A 23,705-nucleotide genomic window follows, 5' to 3' on the forward strand; every position below is an offset into this window, starting at 1 on the left:
ATTTGAAGCTCTTCCTACAGATCAGGCACTTATTAGCATTCTCAATTTTATGGAATATCTGGAATCTAATAAGGCATGAGCCCACGTTGTAACTTTCACTGCTGGGGACTGTGATAGAGCCTCTTTTTGCTATCAGGCCTGTTGTTTTTCACAAAATCTGTAGGGATGCAATTACACTTCTGCCAAACTTGTTTGAAATCAGACAGTGGGCTCAAAAGTTATTAGAGGCATGGACAGACAGGCAGACAGGTGCAGACACCATGACCATGTAAGTCTCATTTCCATCAGAAATAAGGCTAAAAGAACTTACATGGAAATTAATTTTTAAAGGAGATTTGATAGGCAGAGGAGTAGACCTTTGCGAAGTGTAATTTCAAATTTTAAGTGAATTTCATGCTAGGAAAAGCTATCAAAGACAGTCTGGAATACTAAAATATCCCTTTTACCTAAAGGAGAGGAACAGCACAGGATGAGCTGTGGTGGCCCACTTGACTCTTGCTTATTTGAACTAAGTCACACTGAGGGCAGATGATTTCTTAGAGGAAACAAAGAGCAGCTCCAGAAGCTCTGTTCCCTTACAGTTTTTTTTCTGCATGTGAGCACTTAGGGCTAATCACAGATGTAAAGCACTGCAAATGCCTCTGAATGTTTGTATTTCACTCCTGCCTTTGACTTTATCCTTGTTTCCTTGCTCATTCCCTGCCAGCTCTGTCCCTGGGCTGCAGTGGGGAAGCGCTGCTTTTTGTCCTTTGTTTGTGCAAAGTGCAGTGGGACTGGAATCTTGATTAGGGCCCCTAGCAACGATCACACACCTCGCAAATATCGTAATTTAACATGACAGCCCCCAGTCTCTCCGATAGGATTCGTGTGGGTATTTTTTCATGCTCCCAGCCAGAGACTGGAAGCAGGGCTGTTTTATTGCCAGCTCTGCCACCAGCCTGCTGGGTGGCCTCTGGCACATCGCTCTGTCATCTTCCCCTCTGTAAGCTGGGGTCCCCATACCCACCGCCTGCTCTTCTGGAGCCGCTGAGCTGCCAGTGGATTCAGAGAGGGCTGGCTACCAGCTCACTGCAGCCAACAGGTCACTGCCTGTGGCCACCATTGCGCTCTGCCCATCTCCCTGGCCCCAGTTGTGTCCCCCCCTTCCTCATGAGAACCCTGCAGGTGGCTGCCAAGTCTGAAAAAGTGGGGGAAAAACTCTTAAATAGGCTTTTGCATTTGCACCCCAGAATACATCTGCGGCCCAGGCCTGGTTCTCCTCCAAGCACTGCAGTCAGGACACTGGTGCCAGCCATGCCAAGGTGCTGTCCCAAATCTGCGTTCTTTCCCCTGTGGGGAAGCTGATCCACACACAGAGTTAAGATACTGGATTTTATTTCATGTCTGCGCAGAGATGGGTGCGAAGTGGTAAATCCACAAAGCGAGGAAGCGTATTTATACATACATATACAATGTATATATTTGCAAGCATATTTATACAATTCTATTCAGGCAGCATTTGCATAATGAATCTACATCACTACCTGGCTAAACTACTACTGCCTTCTCATTCCCTGCCTCAGTTTAAAGGTACAGGCTATTCCAAATTCGTGTGTTCAGTGGGTGAGGGTCTTCCCTCGGAGGTGCTGTTTTCCCATTTCAATGCACTAAGTTCACTCCTAGGATACAATTTCACAAGTTAGTTAAAGATTTCTAACCCACATCCCTCGAAGCTGGTTTAGGCCGCCGCATAACCAGTCTCTTCCCTTTATCTTACATCTCATCCTGCATCTCTTAGGTCAGGTTGTTCTCCTTTTCCCAGAAACTCTTCTCCCCGCGATCCGTACCCCCCTCCCCAGGGGCCACGCAGGGGTCTGGGAGAGAGGCAGGGCGGCGGGGACAGCCGTGTCCCCAGGGCCCGGGGCAGCGGCCGCCCCACCCGTCGGGGCGGGCTCGGGCAGGCCAGGTGAGGCGGTCCCGGCCCTGCCTCTCCCTCCTGCCGCAGCTCCTGCCCTCGCTCCCGGCCGGCCGGCGCTGCGCTGGGGCTGCCGGCGGCATGGCGGAGTCCCAGGTGCTCCTGCTGGACGAGCTGCACGTCAACGAGAAGGTGACCGAAACCCAGGCCCGCTTCTACTACAGCGAGGAGCAGCGCCGAGCCCTGGAGGCGCTGGTGACCCGCGGCGAGGCCGCGTACCGGGAGGCGCTGAGGAAGGAGCAGCTCCGCGATTTCCTCTCTGGCCGGGAGCTACAGGACCTGCGGGGCGGCTGGCGGGGCTACGACGACCCCCGGGAGGGCGGCAAGGTGGCGCGGGGACCCGGCGGCGAGACCCTGTCGTTGGCCTACTGGCCCGAGTGCTCGGACACCGAGGTGCCCCCGCTGGACTTGGGCTGGACCGACAAGACCTTCTACCGCGGCATCAGCCGGGTGTCCCTCTTCACGCACCCGCGCAAGGAGGAGAGCGCGCCGCACCTGAAGGAGGTGGTGCGGGAGATGATCCAGCAGGCGCAGAAGGTACGGCCCGAAGGGTCAGCCCTGCCCGCCCTCACCCGCGCCGGGGGTCTGGCTCGGGATGTGGGGTGGAAGGCAGGCGAGAGCCGCCGCGGCCGGGCTGCCCTCGTTACAAAGCACGAGGAGCGCGTTGGCCATGCAATGGTCGGCGTCCACCAGGCACCAGGCGTTCCCTGCACCTTGTTGCAAGGCCGTGTTACGCTTTGCCCAAGATGATGCCTGTGATGGGGTTAAAGCTCTGCAAACCCCTCCACCTCCCCTCAGTTGGGGTTCTGTACCCGTGGTTCGCGTTGTCCTGTCCCGGCCTCATTCCCGGATGTAGAGGAAGGCAGGTCATGATGCTGTTACAGCCACCCCTCCGGTGTGTGCAGGTATCCCTAGATAAAGACAGGGTAGCGTGTTTGTTTATGGGATGGTGGGGGTTTTGGGTTTATTCTTTGTGGTCTCAACACCATCTAGCCTGGACTACAAGTAGCCAAAGTGCAGACAATACACGGCTGCTCCTCCCATTTATCTTTGCCTGGAAATGACTGCTGGTGGTGATAGGGCTCCTCTGGCAAGGAAACAAACCAGCCACGATGGTACAAGAGCTTGCGTTGAACAGGTGGGGGCAATGACGAGGGGTTTTGTCACCCACCCCGGATGTGGGTGAAATTCCCGGGGAAGACCACCCCGGAAAAGATCCCCGCCAGAGCTGACACAACTCTTGGGTAGAGGGGAGAACAGTGTAAGAAACATTCCTGCGCTTGGTTTTGCAGCTTTCTGGGTTTTCTGCTTTATAATTCAGCAGTTATTTCCTCCTCCACCTGTTCCCCTCTGCCAGCACACATTATATATGCACAACTTTTGCAGACTTGTTCAAACCGAATCTGCCGGGAAACACAGAAAACTTTACAGAGAGGTATTAATCTGGCAGATCTTCTCAGCTCCCTGCTCTCAGAAATTGTGCACACCCTGTAATTCTGTTCAGTTACTGGTGTGATCAGTCATTTAGAAGACAGAAGCTGTAAAATCCTTACACTCCGATCTAGTGCAAATTCACTTCCTCTTTGCACTGCTATGAAGGCTTCTATAGACCATTCAAGAACTGGGAAAGGTTGGTTTTTTTTCAATAGCCGTGCCTGGCACCTAGAAATAATTAATTCCTTTGTAGATTTTTATTTTTTCACTGACTGGACAAACTGTGCCCCTCCCAGCCCAAAGCTGGTTTCATGTTGAACAGCCATTTGAGTGTTTAATGGTCCTTTTAATAGATAACTATGCCTATTGTGTTCAGCTGAGCTGGCCCGGGCAAAAAAAGTCTCCAGGTAGCAGCTTTTTAATCAGCAGATGAGAGGGGGGGTTGTTGGGTTTGTTTTTTCCGAGGGGGGTCTAAACAGATACTGGTAATATGTGGCACATGCCTGTGGGTGGCTTATCATCAGTATTTTACAAACATATGTTAATTAAGCTACCTTGCTGCAATGAGATTAGCAAGCATTAACTTGCCAATCTTAAAATTCCTACTAAGAGCTAGGCACACCTATGGGCCCTACAGATAAGTTTATTACCCATAGGATAGGAAGAGAAATGGGGAAAACATCTTGCAGGGGTAGACACTCATGCTCTGACTTGCTGTGCTTGAGAATGCTGCTAGGTGATCTTGACAGATCACCAGCAGTGACAGGGGTTTGAGATGGCAAACACAACAACAGGAGTTGCCCATGGGAAGTTTTGACTGCTGTTCTCACTGGCCCACAGTCTTGCAAAGAAGCCTGAACTGACCCAGGGCCCCACAGCCTGGAAGGAACCAGCCCTTCACATGCAAAGCCGGTACTGAGAATTAATGGTTTGTCCAGGACAGGCTGTAATTTCTGCAATCATTACACTCATTGCGAGTGGAGCGGATGGAGAGAAAAGACGTTTGTGCTTCTGCTATCCATTCCCTATGTGGATGCTCTTACTTCAAATGAATATTATCTGGAATCCTTGCTCCTACATAACTACATCCATACCACTGTGTGTGGGGGGAGAAGGAACATAACAGGCCTGAGTTAATGCAAGAAGTGGTCATGCCTTTAATTATGATTTGCCTGTATATGAAGTTGTTCAGAAACAAAGTGGCACAAGTTCACTGTATTTTAATTTTCAGAGGTTCTGGTAACATTCCCTGCATCTTGCTGGGAAGGGAGAACCAAGGCAGGACCTGAAGTCCTGCCTAATTGAATTTGCTGTGGGACTTAGTATGATGTAGCTCCACCATAGCTCACCTGTATCAGGAACTTACATGTTAATGATGAGCATAAATACAATGTCAGCTCTTTTTTCTTTTTCTAAGTAAGAAAAGCTGGTGTAAGCAGTGTTGACAGAAGGAGCCTGATGGAGCAGATGTGCTGGTTGTTGTTGGCCGAACAAGCAGAGACTCAGCAGACACAGTGGGGGATGTTTACCGTGGCACCACTTTCCCAAAAGCCACTTGTCCAAGGGCGTTTTTCATAGGAAAGAGGTCTCTGGGGAGAATTATTCCCCCCTTCCTTAGGGGGCTCCTGCAGGAGTGCTGCACCTCTCCCATGCATCAAGTGAAGGAAATCCTGCTGTGTGATTCAGTATTTAGCTCCATTCACACCTGTATATGCCATCCCCAGCACAGCTGGGCTTATTACTGTGATCCCCAGCACGGGGGAAATTAAAATTTAGGCAACTCTATTCCCAGCATACTGTCAGCATGACAGCTCTGACCTGGCATGCTGATGTTATGCAGAGGGACTAGGAAAACAGTAGTTTCCTCCATTGATAACCTTTAAAATGTTGGGAAGAATAACTCAGGCAGAAAAATGAATTGGTATTCCTAATGGTGTAAAAGATACATGTTTTGTCTTTGTCTCCCTTTCTGTAAGATCAGCATAAAGTTACCCACAACCTTCTTCTTTTTGTTGTTACTCATCCTATAAATGTTCAGGCTTGTCTCTCACATCAGTGAAACCTTTTGTTTTTATGTAAAATCTATGCCTGGAAAGAAGGTTTCATTTTCTACCAGAAAAACAGTATATGTAAAGAGAGGGAATGATCATTTTGCCTCCAAATCTTGACCACACTCCAGTCCCTTCCTGAGGAATATGAGGTGTTTATGTTTGAGCTCTATAAACTATTCCTTGGGAAGCCAGCCCTGAGAGCAGACTTTTCGCAGGGAACTGGGGGGGAAAAAAAAGAAAATAGAATTATTGTTGTCTGCACTATGCATGGTGGCTGAGGATGCAGGCCCTGATTCCTCTGCACGTTCATTCTTCCATTACACACCTTCAGGTTAAGTGTTAAAGTTGTGTTTTCAGTCTTTTTTTTTCAATCTATTTTCAGTGCTCTTCTTCATTTAAGTGAATCCTTACAGAGACAATGGAAGTTTCTCAATACAGAGGAAAAACTAGGTATTTGGCTTTGGCATTCCTCAGGCTGCTGAAATAAGTCATCTCCCCCTGGAAGAAGGAGAACTCTCATAGGCATTTACTAAGTTCCTTCCAAAGTGCAGCAGCTAACCCAGAAAATTACAATTATTGGTAGCGCTTGGGCATGTACATCCCTGTACTTTCATCTCCCTACAGGCTTCCCCTCCATTACCTGGTATCAGTGCTCTCCTTTATTTTGCACCACTGGGACGGGCCTTCCTTTCAGTTCCTAATATTTATTTATTTATTTGTCTGCCTACCATCTTCTTGTTTCCAGATTATTGCAGTGGTCATGGATGTATTTACAGACCGGGACATCTTCCGTGATATTGTCGATGCAGCATATAAGCGCTGGATCCCAGTCTATATAATCCTAGATGAGGAGGGTGTGAAGCTCTTCCTGGAAATGTGCAGATGTCTTGACCTCAGTGACTTGCAGATCCGGGTAAGATATTCAGTACTGAACCATTATCTCCTGCAGGTCAATGGCCTTTCGTGGTTGTAATGAATCTTGGAACTCGCTCGGACCGGCAAACACATCTCTTCCTCGCTACAAGTCATACCACAGCTCTTAGAGAGGGTTGATGGAGCACAGAGGGATAACAGAGTGGCTTGATAATAGAGAAGGAAAGAAAAAGGAAAGATTTGGGGTTTTCTGCCTTTCACCCAAGACAGGGATCTGTATATTTTCTTGGCTCTTGTGACCTAAAAATTCCTGTTTGGGGAGAAAATTATCAGAGGAAATTCCTATAGGTCTTCTATGTGAGGATCCAAACTAGAGTCCCGGTAGCTTTGAGTTGTCTGCAGGGATCCCTCTTACAGGACACATATACTCTGTGAAATCAAGACTTTCCTATCCAGCAGTGATCATCCAGGAGTGAATGACCTTGTAGTCCTCCTCTGCAGGAGAATTTAAGGGATTGAGGGGCACAGCTGCTGCCCAGTCCCACATCAGAGCGTGCCTTCGTACAGTGCATGCAGCACAGCAGAGTAGTCAGTCTAGCTTGGTTGGCAGAAGCAGCCTCAGAGGGATCTCACTCCATTATGTATGGACTGAAATCCTTTGTGTGTTTCTAGTTAGTATTGTATTCCTTGCTTTTTTTTCTGCATCGTTTTAGTCACTGTTGCCACTACAGACTTGTTCTGAATACTGAAAAAAGTTGCTAGGTTGGAAACAACCTATAGGATGCCAGACTCACCCCTCTTTGTGATCCAACCGTTCTGAGTAGTACCGGGGGGCGCGGCCCCCAAGTGCTTTTTGCCTGAAGGAAGGGTGGATCTTCCATAAAAACTCAATTAATAGTTAAAAAAACCCCAAAACACAACCAAAACTCAAAAAGCTCTGAAGATTATAGAGTCTCATATTAATCATTTTAGGAGAGCTGTCTTAAATCTGGATGAAAATTACCTGCATATATCTGAACAGTGCTCCTGTGAACTACCACTCTGCTCTGAGTTTCATCAAAAAAGACATCCAGCCGAGAAGTTTTCTCATCTTTCTCCAAAACAGTAACAGAAGTTCCTTCCCCCTGGTGTCTTTGAAAGCAAGACACAGACATCATTATAACAGACCTGTTTCAAGTGCCGGTGGTATTGTGTGTCCCAGGCTTGTGTCTCTTTGGTACATAACTGTGAAATCACAGCAGTAGTTCCATTTGCTCTGGTACCGGTTTCCCAGTACTTTTCTCACCGTGTCATCATGTACAGAAATGATGTCTTCAGTGCTACAATATTTTAACTCCTGGACAGAGTGAATGAAAAGATGTCCTGGCATTTTTAGAAAGAGTTGTGATGCTATTGGAGAGGTGAGTTCCTTTCAGTCTGTCTTTTCTGTCTCTAAACAGTAAGTGGTCCCCTTCTGCTCTTCCTCTTATCCTTCTCCACAGGTCAACACAGACTTTACACTCCTCAACCAGTGATCTCAGTGACGTGCTACAGCAGTGCCTAGGTCCTGCAGCAGTCTAGTTCTATGACTCTTTCCAAGGAGGTACAGTTAGAACTGATGCAATCAAAAGAAGGAGAAAACTTTTCTGCATCCCTTCTGTGATTCCCTTCTTTCATAGCAGCCCATGCTGGTTTTCATTAGACTTCTTCAGCTAAAAACAGTGCAAGCTGAGTTGAAGGGAGTCCACCGAGAAGAAATTTTTAACATCCTTTGACCTAGTTGTTCACTATTCTGCAGAGCTTCAGCCCTCAGATTGCTGTCCTTCAAATTCTTCCCCTCTTTTCACAAGTATCTCATGCTGGATCTTAAATTCCCCTGAAGGTTGTTGTAGTTTTTTTCCAGTATGGCTTAGGCTTCTGTTAGTCTTGCTAAGGTCAATGCAGTTAATTCCGTATATGGTTCTATGGAATGACCAGGGAGATTCTTCATGGAATGGGAAACAAGTCATTTGCCTCTCAAGGAAGATGCTCTCTTATCTCATCTCAAGGCTGCCTTGGATGTACCTATGCTGCTGCTTGGGTCAGTGTAGCAGAAACCATCATGTAGGGATTTCCCTGGCAACAGGCTTTGGATACCCAAGGAAGCTCAAGCAAGGTTAAGGCTTCCCCTTGAGGACTCCCCCCAGCCCTTCCTCTTTGATGTAAAGTGCCAAGGGTTGAAGATCCAGATTTAAAGCAAGAAAGCAAGCTGGGCCTCTGGTCTTGTTCAGGCAGAATCGTTTTGTCCCGCACTGTTTGATCACAGAGGATATTGAAATTGCTGAGTTAGCTCTATCGTTCACCCATTTCTTATCTATTAGTCTTTCTCCTGACATCTGCTTTGGTGTCTGAGTTTCTACTACAGATTTTCAGCAACAGGGAAAATGTTATTTCCTTCTTACATTACCATTTTGCTTTATTCTAGAAGATTTTCACCAGTTTTCACCAGACTTAGTTTGCCAGCAATGGTATTTCATACTCTTTCCTGCCTTCTGCCCACCTTTCCTTTGGAATGCTCGTGCAAGATCCAGAGGATGGCTTTTTTTCTTGGAAAGTTGGAGCCGCATGAGATGTAACTCTAAGGTTTAGCAGCAAGTTCTGATCCCAGGGGGAGAGAGATGATGCAGTCCCATGAACTGCAGGGTCACAATGTTTATTCTGTCTTCTGTCACCACCAGATACTCGTTTTGTTCTGTGTTTCCTGCCCTTTTGGTCCCATTTCCCTGTTCATCCAATGCAGAGTGAATACTTCAACAGTCCTAAGACAGGGAGATTTACTGTTTACACTGGGTTTTGCCCTTTGTCCATGTACAGTGACGGGCATTTTCACAAAATTCCTGGCTATTGCATTATTTTTGTAGAGATGGCAAGGTATCATGATCTGCTGACAGTCTCATGGGAGGGAAACTGCTGTAGGAAGACAGTCCCTCACCCTGCAAAGAGTAAGAGTTCTTTACCAACTCCAAGCATGAATAGAGAAAACCTCAATTTTTGTCTGAAGGCCAGAGTTCACTAGAAATGTATTTTAATTCAATCATCAGAATGTTCATGGGTTGTTTGTAAGAGCATGTCTTGTGTGTATGAGTCATGTGGCTTCCTGAGCCTACAGGACATGGTTTGTCAGACTTCTGTTACATTTAACACAAGAGTGTTCTTCAGAGATCACAGTGAATCAGAGTCCTCATAGACACAAAATTCACAGCCCCTCAAAAATTCCTCTTTTTTCAGGACCTGAGGGTGAATGTTCTCCCCAGCTGTCAGATAAGGGCTTTTTGTCCTCATGTTCCTGTTAACCCTGACCACAGTAACAGACACTCCTGCCCAAAGACAGAGAGTTCTCCTAGAGTTCCAAGCAAGCCCAGGGAATGACTTATCTGCAGGAAGTTCACCTTCACATTAATTTTTACCTTCATTCTCCCAACACATAAGAAGTTTCTCCTCTCACTTCAGAAAGTCTAAAAAGCTTCTGCCTAAGAAACTTTTGGAATTTCATTTCAGTATTTTATGGGTTTTGTCATTGATTCCTACCTCAGATGAAGGAGAAGCTGAATGTGCTGTAGTGCAGCGCTGTTGGTTTTTTAATGGTCTGCTAGAGTATTCTTCTAGGCTGCTTGTGACCTTCTGAGAATGGGAGCTTGCAGTGTTCTCTTTTTGTAAAGACACAAATAGATAATAGTTAGTAATGATCTTGGCAGGCCATGTCCCAGCTAGTTGCATTCCATCCTGTTCTACTTGAATACTTGCAAGTTACGCTATTTTGTCAATAAGCATGCCTTTTCCTAAACTGTCAAGGGCAAACACAGGATTTCCCAATTCTAAGAGGGAAGGTACACACAGGATTCCCTGGTGGAAGCAGTTACAACACCTCCCTTTAGGGTCTGTCTTGTGTATCCCCCTACTCAGCCCCAGTTTGTAAGCACTACAACCTACATCTCCCAAGTCAGTCACAGCATTACTGACTTTCTAAATTGGGTCTAATTTAGCTTTCTGTGGCTTCAGAGTGACGTTTAAAAGTGTGTCACAATAAAGCAAGGAAGACCAATTCCTTACTATTTGTATTAGGATGCTCCGTCAGGCTTGACTGTTACCAGCCATATTAAGCTGCAGCCAGGGAGGTGTTAGTCACTGCTTGTGATGAGGAGGGGTGCAAGTCTGTGGAAAGGAAACATGGAAATTTAATGCAGACTGCAGCTCCCATAAGCCAGGATATGACAAAACAAACCTTAAGGAGGCTTCTGCAATAATACGGATCTGGAGGGGTCACTTCTATCTGATGAGCTAACTGGTCCTCTACCCAAAATACTTGTTGCTACTGTAACTCTAGTGCCCTCTGAAAATGCCTGAAATCTCACCTCATTTATATTTATCTTTCCTCTTTTGTTACTGTGCAGTCTTCAGTACATGAACCCAAGCTTGTTCTTCTTCTGTACTGCTTGACATAGCAGTCTACAAGTGCTCCAAGATCCTTCAAGGCAGAAAATATTATAAAAATAACCTGTTAAGTGACTTGATGTTTATATGACTTTGTGCTTGTTCTCTGCATTTCAAGATGTATTAATGCACTCCTGTACCTACTTTATTCAGGGAGGTTTATGTGCTCAGCTGTTCAGTTCTATCCCCTCTGTGCCTCTCTAAGTGTTACGTACAGCTCAGTTACTGCAGAAATTCAAGTGTGCTTTCTTTCCACAAAAGAAGGTGATAGAACATTCAAACACAATAAGATCCACACTCCACATATGCTGGGAAACTTTCTGCTCACACAGGCTGATACTTCCTGATTCACAGGAGTACATATCACGTCAGAGCTGTTGAGTGACTTCTTGCCTCGTGCAGTCAGCATACCATGATTTGGCAAATGCCACATCCAACATTAATCAGCAAGGGAAAAAAAATTATTTCAGGTGACCAGCCAGCCAACTACAAATGTTATTTTAACTACTGGAAAGGGCACCCTTTCTCCTGTGCTCTACCCAACCTGCTTTCAGCATCCCACACATATGACTCACTGCTAGGCCTTGGGCAAGCCCCTTCATCTTTTTCTCTCTTAGGCTCCTCATCTTTAAAACAGGGTAATAATACTTTCAGCAGTGTTGGGAGCATTAATTAACTAATGCCCACACAGGACTCCAGACAGATCAAGCAACAGCTGAATGCAAAACAGTACTATCATCAGTTACTGTTAGTCAGAATTTGTATTTCCACTGCTGTGTTCTAGTGGGGGAAATAGAAGCAGATTCAAAAGGTACGAGTTATATTCAGAAAAACAGCTTTTGAAAGAAATCTGCATTCATATAATCACTCATTCCTGCATGCTTATTTCTACAGCCTATCAATATTTAAGCTGTCAGTGAGGTTTATAGTAATAGGACTTAGCTCTTTGTGGGATCTGAGGCTGTGCTAGCATTAGCCAAATCCTCCTGATTCTTCTGCTCTGCAGATGGGGGAAGAATGAAGCAAAGGTGAATTGACTTTCCCAGAACATCACATGGAATAGTATCAGAACTGCCACTACGCCTGGGACTATCTGACTCCCAGCGCTGGATTTATGACTCCAGTTCACAGTGCCTTTTAGCTTTTCACTGTTAAGGAATTCTTACCAAAAATAAAATATGGTGGAATGAAGAAAATTTTCTAGATTTGTGTGTCAGAGTGACAAGTAATTTGCTCCAGACTTATTCTGACATTCAGTGGTTTTGGGTTTGGGGTGAGGGGAGGGGGGAATGTTTCATGTTAGACACTTTGGCAGTTCAGCTTTGTGCAGCCAGGACCATGAACAGAGTAACACTCAGTCTAATGTGCAAATATACCCTTACAGTATGCAAAGGCCCTGGTCTATTGTTGAGAATCATGTAACCTTAACTTTGTGGGTTTTCTGTGTATGATAGTGCTTCGTTTTATTTCTTGTGGGTTTGCTGACCAAAGGGTGTGAGATGTGAGGTTTGGGGAGAGGTATTCTTTTTCTAGCTACTTCCATTCATTTTATGAAAAGATTTTTCTTCCTCATCTTCAGAAATTCTTCTTCACTGATCTATTCAGGACATTAGATGAGACACTTATCTGACAGCATTGTCTTGCCAGTGGCTCAAGTGAATAGCTGAAGACAGCAGGCAGGGTTTTGAAGATGCTGACCCCTTGGACAGGGCTATAAACTGATAGAGAGGAGTGACCTGTGTAGACAGGGGATGACAATAGGACTTGCAGCCTTGTGCTTTCCATTTGCAGCCCTTCTGGTGGCTGATATAAAATGAGCTGTAGTCCCAGAAGTAGTGAGATAATGTGAGTGACACGTTAAGACTTGGAGCTGGCAATTATCTAATTTTCTGCCCTCTTTATTGTGACATTTTGTCTTTTCACCTCCTGGTTAGAATATCCGCATACGCTCTGTGACGGGAGTTGGGTTCTACATGCCATCGGGGAAGATCAGAGGCACATTGGCATCCCGATTCCTGATGGTGGATGGTGAAAAGGTGGCCACTGGATCATACAGGTGGGTTACTCTTGCTTAAGGCATTAAGGCATTTATTTAAAGAATGGCCATGACTTTGCTTGAGAGTCTTCTTCACATGTCACTCCCCTTCTTATCCCAGCTTCTGTAATCTGTGTGGCATCTGTAGAAACTGGAGTGGGACAACAGAGAAGGTGGCATAGAGCCCTTCTCAGAGAATGGAATGTAGCCATGCTGGCAGACCATTTCAGAGGGCTAGAGACAGACAGTTCCACACTGCATCGGGTAGGGGTCTGCAAGGACTCCCCACCAGTCCTGTACTCAGTTCTCTTCAGTGAGGTTTTCAGTCCAGAGACTCTTCCTGTTGATGCAGTGTTGCCTTTTTAAAAAGGGTAAACTGTCCTTCAGAGTTTCAGGGCCTTTTCTCCCAGATCTGGTCTGCATGTCTAAACGAGAATAATGTTGCACCATGTATCTATTGTGGCCTGTCTGGCCAAGGATGTAAGGGAAAATGGCACAATGGTACATATTCCCATGTAGTGTCTTAGGTTTTGTTAGGTGGGCTGGGTCAAGTATGCACCCCAAAATCTAATGTTGGTTCTGTTTTCTCCTCTTAGCTTCACATGGACTTCATCCCACATTGACAGAAACATCCTGCTCGTCTTGACAGGACAGCACGTGGAGATGTTCGACATTGAGTTTCGTGAGCTCTATGCCATCTCAGAGGAAGTTAATTTATACAAGGAGCTGGGTATTGCTAACCCATTCCTCCTTGGAATTGGGAAGCCAGGCTTTCATTCCTCCACCGTGGCTCGGAAGTTCATTAACCCCAAGTATGGTTTAGTAGCAGGGGCAACCCGTGGTGATATGATGCTCTGGGCTTCACGGCATAGGCAAGACAATCAGGGAAACATGGAAAAGGAGGAAACAAGTGAGTCAAAGAAACGGTTAAATCAGTTCCTGAATGACTTAGTCACTTTGGAGCAAGTGTTCCCAGAAATAGATCCACCTCTAGAGAACTTGAACAAGCTGAATCGGAGCCCCCAGAAACTGTTGTCCCGGCTCCACATGGACCTGAAAAATAAATCCAAATCCAGAGAGTCTATTCGCGACATAAAGAAAGAAGATGCACAGACCAATGCAAAGCAAGGAAAACGGTTTGCCAGTGGGCTTTTCAGCCGCAAGGCCAAGCGGTCTCCAGGCTCAAGCATTGAGGCCAATTCTTTTGCCAGTGAAGGACATTCGGGAGAAGACCTTGGGAACATGAAACTGGAATATGAGAGGCTCAGCATTGGCCATGCTAGTGTTCGGAGCACTGGAGGCAACTCAGGTACAACCTTTTACCAGCATACTCTGCTTTCTGTGTCCCTTGTTCTGAGCTTGGCTGATTGATGCAAACATACCCACTATAGGCACTTGTGAGTAGATCCTCTTATTTCTTTGGAATCAAAATGGGAGAGATCAAAGAGTAGAAGTTGTATCAAAAGATACAGGTGATTTAAGTTAAAAGCAATTTAATGGCAGTCTTACTGTAAAGTTGGTACCTCTCATGTGGGTGTCTCTTTTACTTCTGAGCAACAAAGGGAGAGAAAGGTGAACAGTGCCTTGTGTTAACCAGTGTTCAGTGCATGAAGTGCATTTCCCTAATAAACAGCAGCACTATGTTCACTATTGTAGTGGCTAGCAGGCCACAGACAGATTTTCAGTGTAATCCCTCCTTTCCTCATTAGAGTTTAGGCAGGTGTATTTACTGTGACAAATTCCTGGTGGAGAAGGGAGGAAAATGTGTTTATGTTGAGGTGAGGGGACAAGGAGTGGAGGAGAGGGGGCAAGTCTTTTTAATTTGCTCTTCTACCACCATCTGAAATGGGGGAGAAGGTCATGAATATAGAAGCTACAAAGAAGTACATCACTAGATCTCAACTGTTCTTTCTTTGCTAATGCATGATCGATATTTTCATGAAGTCCTTCCAAGGCTTCAATCAGTTGAAGACACAAATAATAAAGATTTCTACAATTTATGGGTTCATAGCTAACTCTCCAACATTTTACATGTTTTGTGAGATGGAAGTAAATCTGTGGACTATTCAGCCTCGTTGTCCTCATCTCAGTGAGCTGTGTTGGGTGTCAATACATCCTGCACTATCAGGAAAACAAACTAATTCCCAGGAGAAAATTTCACCTCTACTTGTCTGGCCAGAGACCATCCCATGCTCTGATGAATGCAAAATGCAGATTTAGAGAGACTGAATTCCTTTTCAACTACCATGATGTGAAATGGAAAGACATTCTCTTGAGACCAAGAAGAAAAGAAGGGTATTGGGACAGTCAACAACAGTGATTAATTAGGTTCCTGGAAATATTTCTGGGTGAATGAAGGACAGACTCAAAAATGCCAAATGAACACAAGAGAGAGGAACTGTATTTAAGATTGTAGTAGATCCATTTTAGGATCTGTGTTTCGCATTTGGGGAGGCAGACGTAAACCCTGGTCTAAAGAGGTCCTTTCTGCAAGTAAGTCTTGAGCACGGACGTTATGTGCTGGTGGGCCCCATTCCTCAAAGCCAGGAAAAGCAAAATCAGTGAAGACCTGCAGGGAGATGCATGGACATTTCCACTCGCAGGGATGGACCTGAGGGCTTGCACTACCCTCTAGTGACAGAAGGAGAGAATCGTGTAATCTCTGATTCGTCAGCGCTTGGCAGGATCAGAGATTCTCACCGTCACCTCTTTTAAGCAGCCGCCCTGGCATTGCCACAATGTCCTGATGGAATTAGGCCCAGCTTAAGGCACGGGAGGCTGATGTCTTGGGTTGAACAGTGGGGCGGTGCACCCTGCTGGAGCATTGCACCAGCCGGGCAGCAGGGATGTCCCTGCTCCTTTTAACAGAGGGGATCTGTGCCAGACAGTCTGATGCTTGGTCTAGACCATTTCCACAGAGACATTACCATGCTATTATGTTCACGTTCTATTTATTGCCACTGTTACTTCCTGCAGACTGTCAACTCTTTCAATAAGGGGGAAGGAAGAATTGAGAACAGGTCCAGGGAAGGTGCTGAGGTCTAGCACCCCAGCCTTCTTTCCCAGTGCATCTTCTGACCTGACTAATCTTTCCAGTGAGTCCTTGCTAGTATTTTTGGTTTATGCAAATTGAGAATGCCTGTTCATGGTGATAGTGGGAGACTCCACAGCTTTTGAAGTATGGTGTAAGTAGACTTCAGCCATCTGGTGTCATAAAAGGCTGGAGGAAGATCATGGCTTGTGTGTCACTCTTGAATTAAATCACTGTTCTTGAGAGAAAACTTCTCTAGTCTAATAATCCCATAGTGGCATGTGAGCAGAGATGGTAGAGGGCACATTAGATAGATGGAGACTCATCAAGAACAGGAAAAAAATTAGTTACCCAGAAGATCCTGCAGCTATTTGATCAGTAGCACATACATCATTAGGATTTAATAAAAAATTCTTGAACATAGCCATGGAATAGAGTTCCAGCTTCAGTATAAAGCAAGCAGGCATTTTGTTCCTGGGTAACTTGAGGACTGACTTAGTTTTAAAAGTTTGTCTTTGAGCAAGGCTAGTAAAAACTGGTGCTGTGATACTCGGGGTGACAGAAGAGAGGTAAGAAGTGGAAACGAAGGAGAAGGTACTTGGTATGCAGGCAGGTTAGGATGCAATTATTCAGAGCTTCACAGTTTGAAATAGCTGCCCTTACCTTTTGTAAAGATTAAACAGCACACTTAAGCCCCGTGGGTCTGCCTGTGCACACATCCTCCAAAGTCACTATTAATTCTCTAGTACCACAGAGACACATCCCACCTTGCAAATGCATGGAGAGACCAGATCCACACCCGGGTAGCTCATAGAGTAGTTGAAAGACATTATTCAAGTGGGCTATAAGTCAGATTCAGTCTTGTAGGAGCAAATGATGACGAAGAGAATCTGAACTGGGAAGGGAAATGATGAAAGTGTGTGCTGTGATGGAGTCCGAAAATCTGATGCAGTATTTACATGCTAGAAAAGGATACCTATGAGTCAGAATTGGGAGTCTGGAAAATACAAGGGCTACAGACAGTAATGTCTAAAACTAAGTATCTGAATAAACACCCTGAGGTGTTGTCCTAGCACACTGCATGGAAGTTGTACATTGTCTTACACGGCTTTCTCAAACCACATCATCAAATAAACAGAACCCTTGAATTTCACTGTTGCCTGCTGAGGAACACCAGAGCAGCTCTGAACCTGACCAGAACCTTGTTAATTTTAAGCTGATGCTGGGCAGACTGTGATCAGCAAAGATAGTGATGTCTCATGCAGTTTCTGGGAGACACTGCAAAAGTCTGAAAGCTGTGTGCATTCAGAAGGTGCTGACTTTTTGTTTAGTGTTCTCCCTTGGAAGAAGCAAAGTGGGCTTGTTCAGAAGGGTCTGCTGTCCTGAGCTGTTCCATGTATCGACCTTCATTCCTCATGAGTGATGGCTGTGGAATACATACACTTAGTAGCAGGATTTTGTGTTTCAGTTTTGTGTGCTTCTTGCAACAAGAAATGGGATTTACAGTGGGCACTGCAATGGCGTTGATATATCTGCTTAGTTATCGCCAGCGTTTTTCAGCCAAAGTGAGGTCATGGAAGGGTGGGGTAACTGGAATTTTCAGCCTCTTTTCTAAAGAGAAAGAGGGAAACGTTGTTGGATACATACAAGGAGGATGTTTGCTCTAACTGTAGAGGGATATGTAGAAAAAGGTCAGAAGACAAGAGTAGAAAGTGACAAGAATAAAAGGGCTGGGAGTTGAAATTAAGCAGAGAAGCACAGACATCTTTCAAAATAAACATGAGGGTCTTGAATGTGATACAGACAGGGAAGGAAAGAGGGGTGGGGAGGAGACAGGAGTAATGATAAAATTGATAGTAACGTGCAGGATGTGTCAGAGGGGGACAGATGGAATGAAATGCTGTGGGGAGATGGGGGGAGGAGGCAGTAGCACACAGCAGCCACGTAAGTGAGGGCAGGTTGCAGTGCAACCTCCCACATGAACATCAAGAAGATGCAGTGTGGAAGAAAGTGGAGAGAAGGAGAGGGAGAAAAGAGAGCTCTTCTCTTCCCCATTACCTACAGGTAAGGACAGCATTGATCAAATACCCACGAGCAAGGGAGTGACATTAAGAATTATCCACTTGAAACCCAATTCAGAGGTAGTGCTTGAGTTGAATGCTCCCTAAACTTAGCAAGGCTGAGACTTCTCAGTGGCATGTCACCATGACCTGTGGCAACTTTCCCTCTCTGTTTTCACTCTGAACTGGCAGCTGGCTCCAAGTGCTTGGGAGATGCACATGTACCTTCCTTCTGTACAAATACATGAGCAGGGCCTGCCCTTGCTCAGAGTGATTCCAAGTCACATGGCAGCCCCTCTCAGTCCCTGCTGCCCTGCACTGGAGTCATGCAAGCTTTGCTGAGCTCAGAGCACAGATGAGCTCCCTTACTGGCAAAAGCCTCTGAACACACTTTTGTACAGCGCTTGAAACAAATATGCTGGAACACCCAGATCAGCATCTGGCTGTAATGAAGGAGACCAGACAGAAGTGCAAGCATTGAAAGGTACAGATACTGGGAGCAGAAGAAATTCATAGAGTAAGCAGTGAAAAAACATAAGATTATAAAAAATTGAGGCAGCATGCTGTGCCACTTTAGTGAGAGACCTTGAGGCCTTGGGATTTGTCTTGCAAAGGCAATGGTGGAAATACTGGCACTAGAAATGTTTGAAACAAAATGTGAAAAAAACCTACTGAGAATGTGTGTGGGTATCAAATGGATGAGATGACCTTGTGGTTTTGGTGGGGTTTTTCCATACCTCACTCTTTGGAAAACTTCCCACCCAAGGCATGACCAGACTATTTTTCAGTGCCAGCTGGGATCTGATGATACCACTGAAGCTGGATTGGGTACAAGCCAAAGCCTGGAAATACTTCTCCAATGGTTTTCTCCACAATATACTCTGCATTTGCTCTTATTTTAATGTTTCTTGATTTCACTGCAATAGAAAAGAAGCCACGATAGAGTGCAGAATAATGTAGGTCTAACACAAGGTGTATAGTAAAAAAAGAGAGTGAAGCGTGAGTCCAAACTTTATCCAGGTCTTATTTACTTAACATTAACAGTACTTTAACTTCTTTTCATTCCAGGTAACCTGAATCCAAACTCCACTATGAGTGATAAAAACAAACAATCTACCTGTGTGTTATCTTGATTGGGAAGGATTGTCTGGAGAACTAAAGAGTGAATCACAAGCTGGAACAGTAACTTCTTGACTGATTTTGAACCTACAGCCATATCCTCATGCAATGATCTGTAAAGCCACTGCAGGTCCTGGATGCATCTGGCACCCCCAGCTAAAGCACATTTACTGTGTGAAGAGCAGACTTTGGGTAGTCAGTCCCTTAACAGAGGGTTAGTGATGAATGTATTAGTCCACATGTCTATGTGCACACTTATTTTATATATAAAAACAACTGTGATGACTGGTCTCAGAGCTCGCTCTGTGCCCAGAGAAATGCAGGAGATTTTCTGACTTACTTGTGCTGCTACTTCGGTCTGTCTAGCTACAGACTTGGAATCACTGTGTTGCATTGTTTACTCTACTGCACTGCAAAAATGTATTGATCTGACTGGCTATAAGGCTGAATCCAATTGAAGTGGCAAATTCTGGTGAAATAGGGATGTTTACAGACAGTGTATCAATCCTTCGTCCATAAGGACTCCTCCTGTAGATTCCTGTTGTCACTCACCCATGCAGAAATGAGTGGTCTGGGAGAAGGGTTTAGCTAACAGTGGCCAACAGATCAGTATCTGAACTGTTTCATGTCATAAACGTAGCAGTCGAACAAAGTGATTTAGCAAGAATGTGGTAAAGAGAAAAATGGAATATAGGGCAATGTTTAACATGCAGTTGAGACTGAGTCAGGAGAAATACCTGATAAGGAGGACTGGGCAGGGTCTGGGAGCAATAACACAGACTTTAGTGGCTGTTATGAAATCCTCTTTGTTGCTAATTCAGCAATACTTTTACCATTCATGGAAACTGAATGATTAAGGAGCACATCTTTGAGAGTTGAAAGAGGAAGCAGAGGAGGCATGCAAGCTTTTCAAATGTACTCTTTTTTTAAAGTTAACCTTTCCAAAGCCTAAATCATGCTAAAATTGAGAGCTTTGATCCATAAGAAGCATTGTGTGCAATCAGACCAAAGGCCATCTGATCTGCTGTTCTGCCTCTGAGAACAGCCTGTAACAGGTGATCACAGAAGCATAAAATACAAAGCTTGTATATACAGAGGTCTTTCTCTGACACCATTCCAGCAGTCTATGGACTTCCTCAACTTTCTGGCAGTTCCTTCTGGACCCGGCCTTAATGAATGCACTTAGTCCCTTTCTAAAAATCCTTTCTTACTTTTGGCCTCCAAAGTGTTCTGTGGTAACAAACCCTAAATTCATTGCATGGTACAAAAAAGAACTGTTGTCAGGCTGTTTTAATGGTTTTCTTGATGATTTCCTCATAGCTACTGTGGGATCTGACTGGCACTTCTATCCTCTTGTTCACTATCCCTTTTCCAGTTCTACTCGCTAACAGAGTGGATAAACAGATTGTTTTTGTCTCTGCAGTGGGCAGATTGACATTTCACTCTGCTTTCTTGCCATCTAAATTACATACTCTGCTGTCATAAGTAAGTCCTCTTGTGATACCTAAAAAAATTAGATCCTAGTTATTAGAATATACCTGAAAACTAACATGGCTACTTGCCAAAAAAATATTTAAACATCAGAAAAACACAGGTTTCATTTTCTTGCTTTTTGTTTAAAGAAATGATCTGGGTTTTTCACTGCACAACAAATTCACAGCAAAGGCAATTGATGCGCTCCCAGCACAGAAGCAAGTGATCCAAAGATTCTTTCAGGTGCTGGCTTGCAGTAGTGGTTGTTACACTCAAACAGCTGTCTGTGGTTGATGATAAAATGTAATTGATTCATACACTAATTGATTAATTGCCTTTCCTTGAACTATATTTAACTTGAATGGCAAGCAGGTTTGTTTTACTCTATTTACCATGCAGAATGTCTTGAGACACTAAAATACCAAAGGTATTGTGCCCTCTGTTAAACATACTCATCCTCACTTAGAGGGTTAAATGCTTCCTACTCTATATAATATTCCATACAGCCTTCTGGGAACAAGCTGTAGTTTTACAGCTGGGTCTGTCAGCTCATATTATAAGCAGTATTTCATAAAATTGTTCCTGGTAATGGGGGAAAAAGAGGTGTTGGAAATGACACCACCACTTGGATGTAGAAGTAACTTGATAGCTGAGTTATCATGTTGGCTTCCTGTGTGTAGCTCATGTGCCAAAAACTACTCACTGTGTTTGTAGGATTGTCGAAAGCAGTTTGATTTTGCCATACTTTGGTTACTCTCCAGACATTTGGGAGCCTTTTTTTTTTTCTCTCTTTGTATTTATTTCACTTTGTTAGTAAAGATCAGACATAAATTTATTAGGCTGATGTTGTTCCACTTTTTGTTTTGATAAGAACAGTGTCATCTGGTGCTTCCTTGTCCTCCCAGGCTTTTAAAATATTTATTTTTTTAAATTGTGCAATAGGTTAATTAACTAATTAGCACCATGTTGATATATATGGTCAGGTTTTCCAGGAAGTCCTTTATCTCCTTGTTGCTTCATCTTGGCTGAAGTGAATTCACAAATAGTCCAAGAGGCTGATTTCACTTGCCCTTCCTTTCCTTCTACGCTTACGCATTAATGTGCTTTACTTTCTCTTCCCTATGGTGGATGTCAGAGCTCTTTACTTTAACCTGTCAACTAACAGGATATCCTTTCCGGAGAAAGTCTCTCATCTGCTTGTCTGCTTTGCTGGCCACACCAGTTCCTGAAAGGTAATGTTCACTTGTTTTCAAATTCTTTCCGTGGAAGTCAGTCTCATGCCTTGACTCCAGGGGCTAGTAGAATTCCTTAGGCTTATCACGCACTGCTTAATTACTTAATTTGAGAGAACAAACTTGCTTTTTTGCATGATATAAATCTGCTCCTTAAACTCAGCATGACTCTGAGGATGCACACAGCCTTGTTGATCCAGAGTGGAGGTTTCAGGCTCTGGTGGAACTTGTTCTTCCCTGAAGATAAAATCAGCTGAACTTGGGCTATTTACTTGCTCCTATGGCAACAGAAGTGAGTCTGGGTGAGGTGGCCACATTGATTTTGACTACTTTTTTGCTAATTGTGGTTCCTGGTGGGTGCTAGAAACCTGAGGCTGTGACCTGTAAAATGAGCCTCTCTTGCTCTCCAGATAAAATGTGGTTAATGGTGCTGGGGGTCAGAGGGGCAAAGAGCAGTGCTTAGGAATTATGTTGGAAGACTGCTAGCAGTGGTTGAAGGTACAGCAGTCTTCAAATAAGCTGTCATTTGGTCCTTGCCCAAGATGGCCCCTCCTGTAAGCAAGTCACCAACCTCCTGAGGGGGTGGGAAAGATGGGAGACAGCAGTTCTGTTGCTACTCAAAAGAGCCAGATAAGCTCTCTTTGGCTTCTGTATCCTGACCCTGTACAATCCCAAGAGGACGCCTGTCCTCTGGATCTCGTTCCCTCCTTGGCTGATCTGTGTGGCGCTCTGTGGGGCCTGCAGCTATGGTCATGCTTTTGGACAGAAAGTAAGCTGGGGCTCACAGCTCTCTCCTTCTGGCCTGAAATGGTGAGTGGTTTAGAAGGAGCCTCTTGGCTGAATGTGTGCCTTCTGTGTTTCTTTGGTATGCATTTGTATATTTAATGTATATGTGTCCAGTTAATTATGTGGGAGACCTTTTCTAAGTGAAACAAATAAACTCTATACTGTGTTACATTTAGATACTGTGTTCATGAGTGTCGCTTGTAATATCTCTGCTACAGTTCCTGGGTTGGGGAGATTTTTATTGTTTATTTGTCAAGAACCTGTACTGTCTGGATTAGAGCAGGTTTCTGTGTAACAGGTAAGCATCTTTGGTCAATGTTTCGTGCTATCTGTTAAAAGAAATGTGGGCAGCTAAATTCTCCACAAGTACAGTGTTCTGTGGCTTTGAGTACCTTAAGAGAGACTAATTCATTCCTGCTTTCTTGCTGCTGGAGTAGGCTGCAGCAGACGTCCACTTTAGTTTTTCTTTCTTTTTTTTTTTTCTTTTTTTTTTTTTTTTTTTTTTATTACTTTGCAGATGAAATGTATCTTGCTGCAGCTATAAATGCATCTGACAAAGTGCCACTTCGGTGTCCCTTTCCATCTTTCTTATATAATTTGTACCCATCAGCAATGACATTTAATTTATGAAACTGAGTCCCTGTGCTGCATTTCAGTTTTACCTGGTACAATGTAATCCTTGACATTTAAGTAACTCACAAGCTCTTGTTTCCCATGCTCCCTTTGTTTGTGTGTACAAAAGCCTGTTTTAAAATTCCTGACCATGTTTCAGAATAAATCCAGCCTCTATTTTACTTTTGGGCATTAGGGTACATAAAAAAGTATTTGCAGTAAACAAAATCTTCATCTTTCAGTGTTTTAAATCCATGTAGCAATTGCATTTGTACTGTATAAGAGGAGTCTATCTAATCCAAGCTTGTTTTACAGGGTATCTCAGGGCTCTGTGGATCCTGAGCTTCTTTATAGCATTAGCACCACCATCACTATGTGATGTTTCTTTTTCTGCACCTGTTTTAGGGAGGTTCTCTGAGAAAGAAAGATAAGCTTGTCCTTCCCCTCATTTTCCTGCTACTCTAATATTACCATTTTGTTTCTTGACACTATTGTCTGTGGTCTTGCAAAATCAGGGAGCAGTCCAGGACTGAATGACCTCTTTGTGTCTCTAGACCTTATGTCCCCTGTCCTTAGCCTGCTGAAGAAATGCAAAT

At 44.5% G+C, this 23,705-nt stretch overlaps 1 protein-coding gene and 1 long non-coding RNA gene across 2 annotated transcripts in view; one reads left to right on the forward strand and one right to left on the reverse strand.

Annotated features, from left to right (window-relative positions):
* The first annotated feature begins 1,967 nt into the window (after positions 1-1,967).
* FAM83F (family with sequence similarity 83 member F) lies at positions 1,968-22,672 on the forward strand. The gene is made up of 5 exons (XM_042050604.1): positions 1,968-2,491; positions 6,185-6,352; positions 12,696-12,817; positions 13,393-14,105; positions 18,956-22,672. Exons 1-5 carry the CDS (start codon positions 2,036-2,038, stop codon positions 19,018-19,020), a joined length of 1,524 nt encoding a protein of 507 aa, XP_041906538.1. The 5' UTR covers positions 1,968-2,035; the 3' UTR covers positions 19,021-22,672.
* The window catches only part of LOC121675298, a 31,154-nt gene continuing 9,933 nt past the window's right edge, over positions 2,485-23,705 (reverse strand). Inside the window, exons 2-4 of the long non-coding RNA XR_006020038.1 lie at positions 10,683-10,795; positions 9,859-9,977; positions 2,485-2,865 (exon numbers count right to left, since the gene is read on the reverse strand). This is a non-coding gene — a long non-coding RNA (uncharacterized LOC121675298). The remainder of the gene's footprint in view (positions 2,866-9,858; positions 9,978-10,682; positions 10,796-23,705) is intronic.

Source organism: Corvus kubaryi, unplaced genomic scaffold (genome assembly GCF_017639235.1).
Source record: "Corvus kubaryi isolate FWS band 111438036 unplaced genomic scaffold, C.kubaryi_AGA036_p1.0 74, whole genome shotgun sequence".
Classification (NCBI taxonomy): Eukaryota; Metazoa; Chordata; class Aves; order Passeriformes; family Corvidae; genus Corvus; species Corvus kubaryi.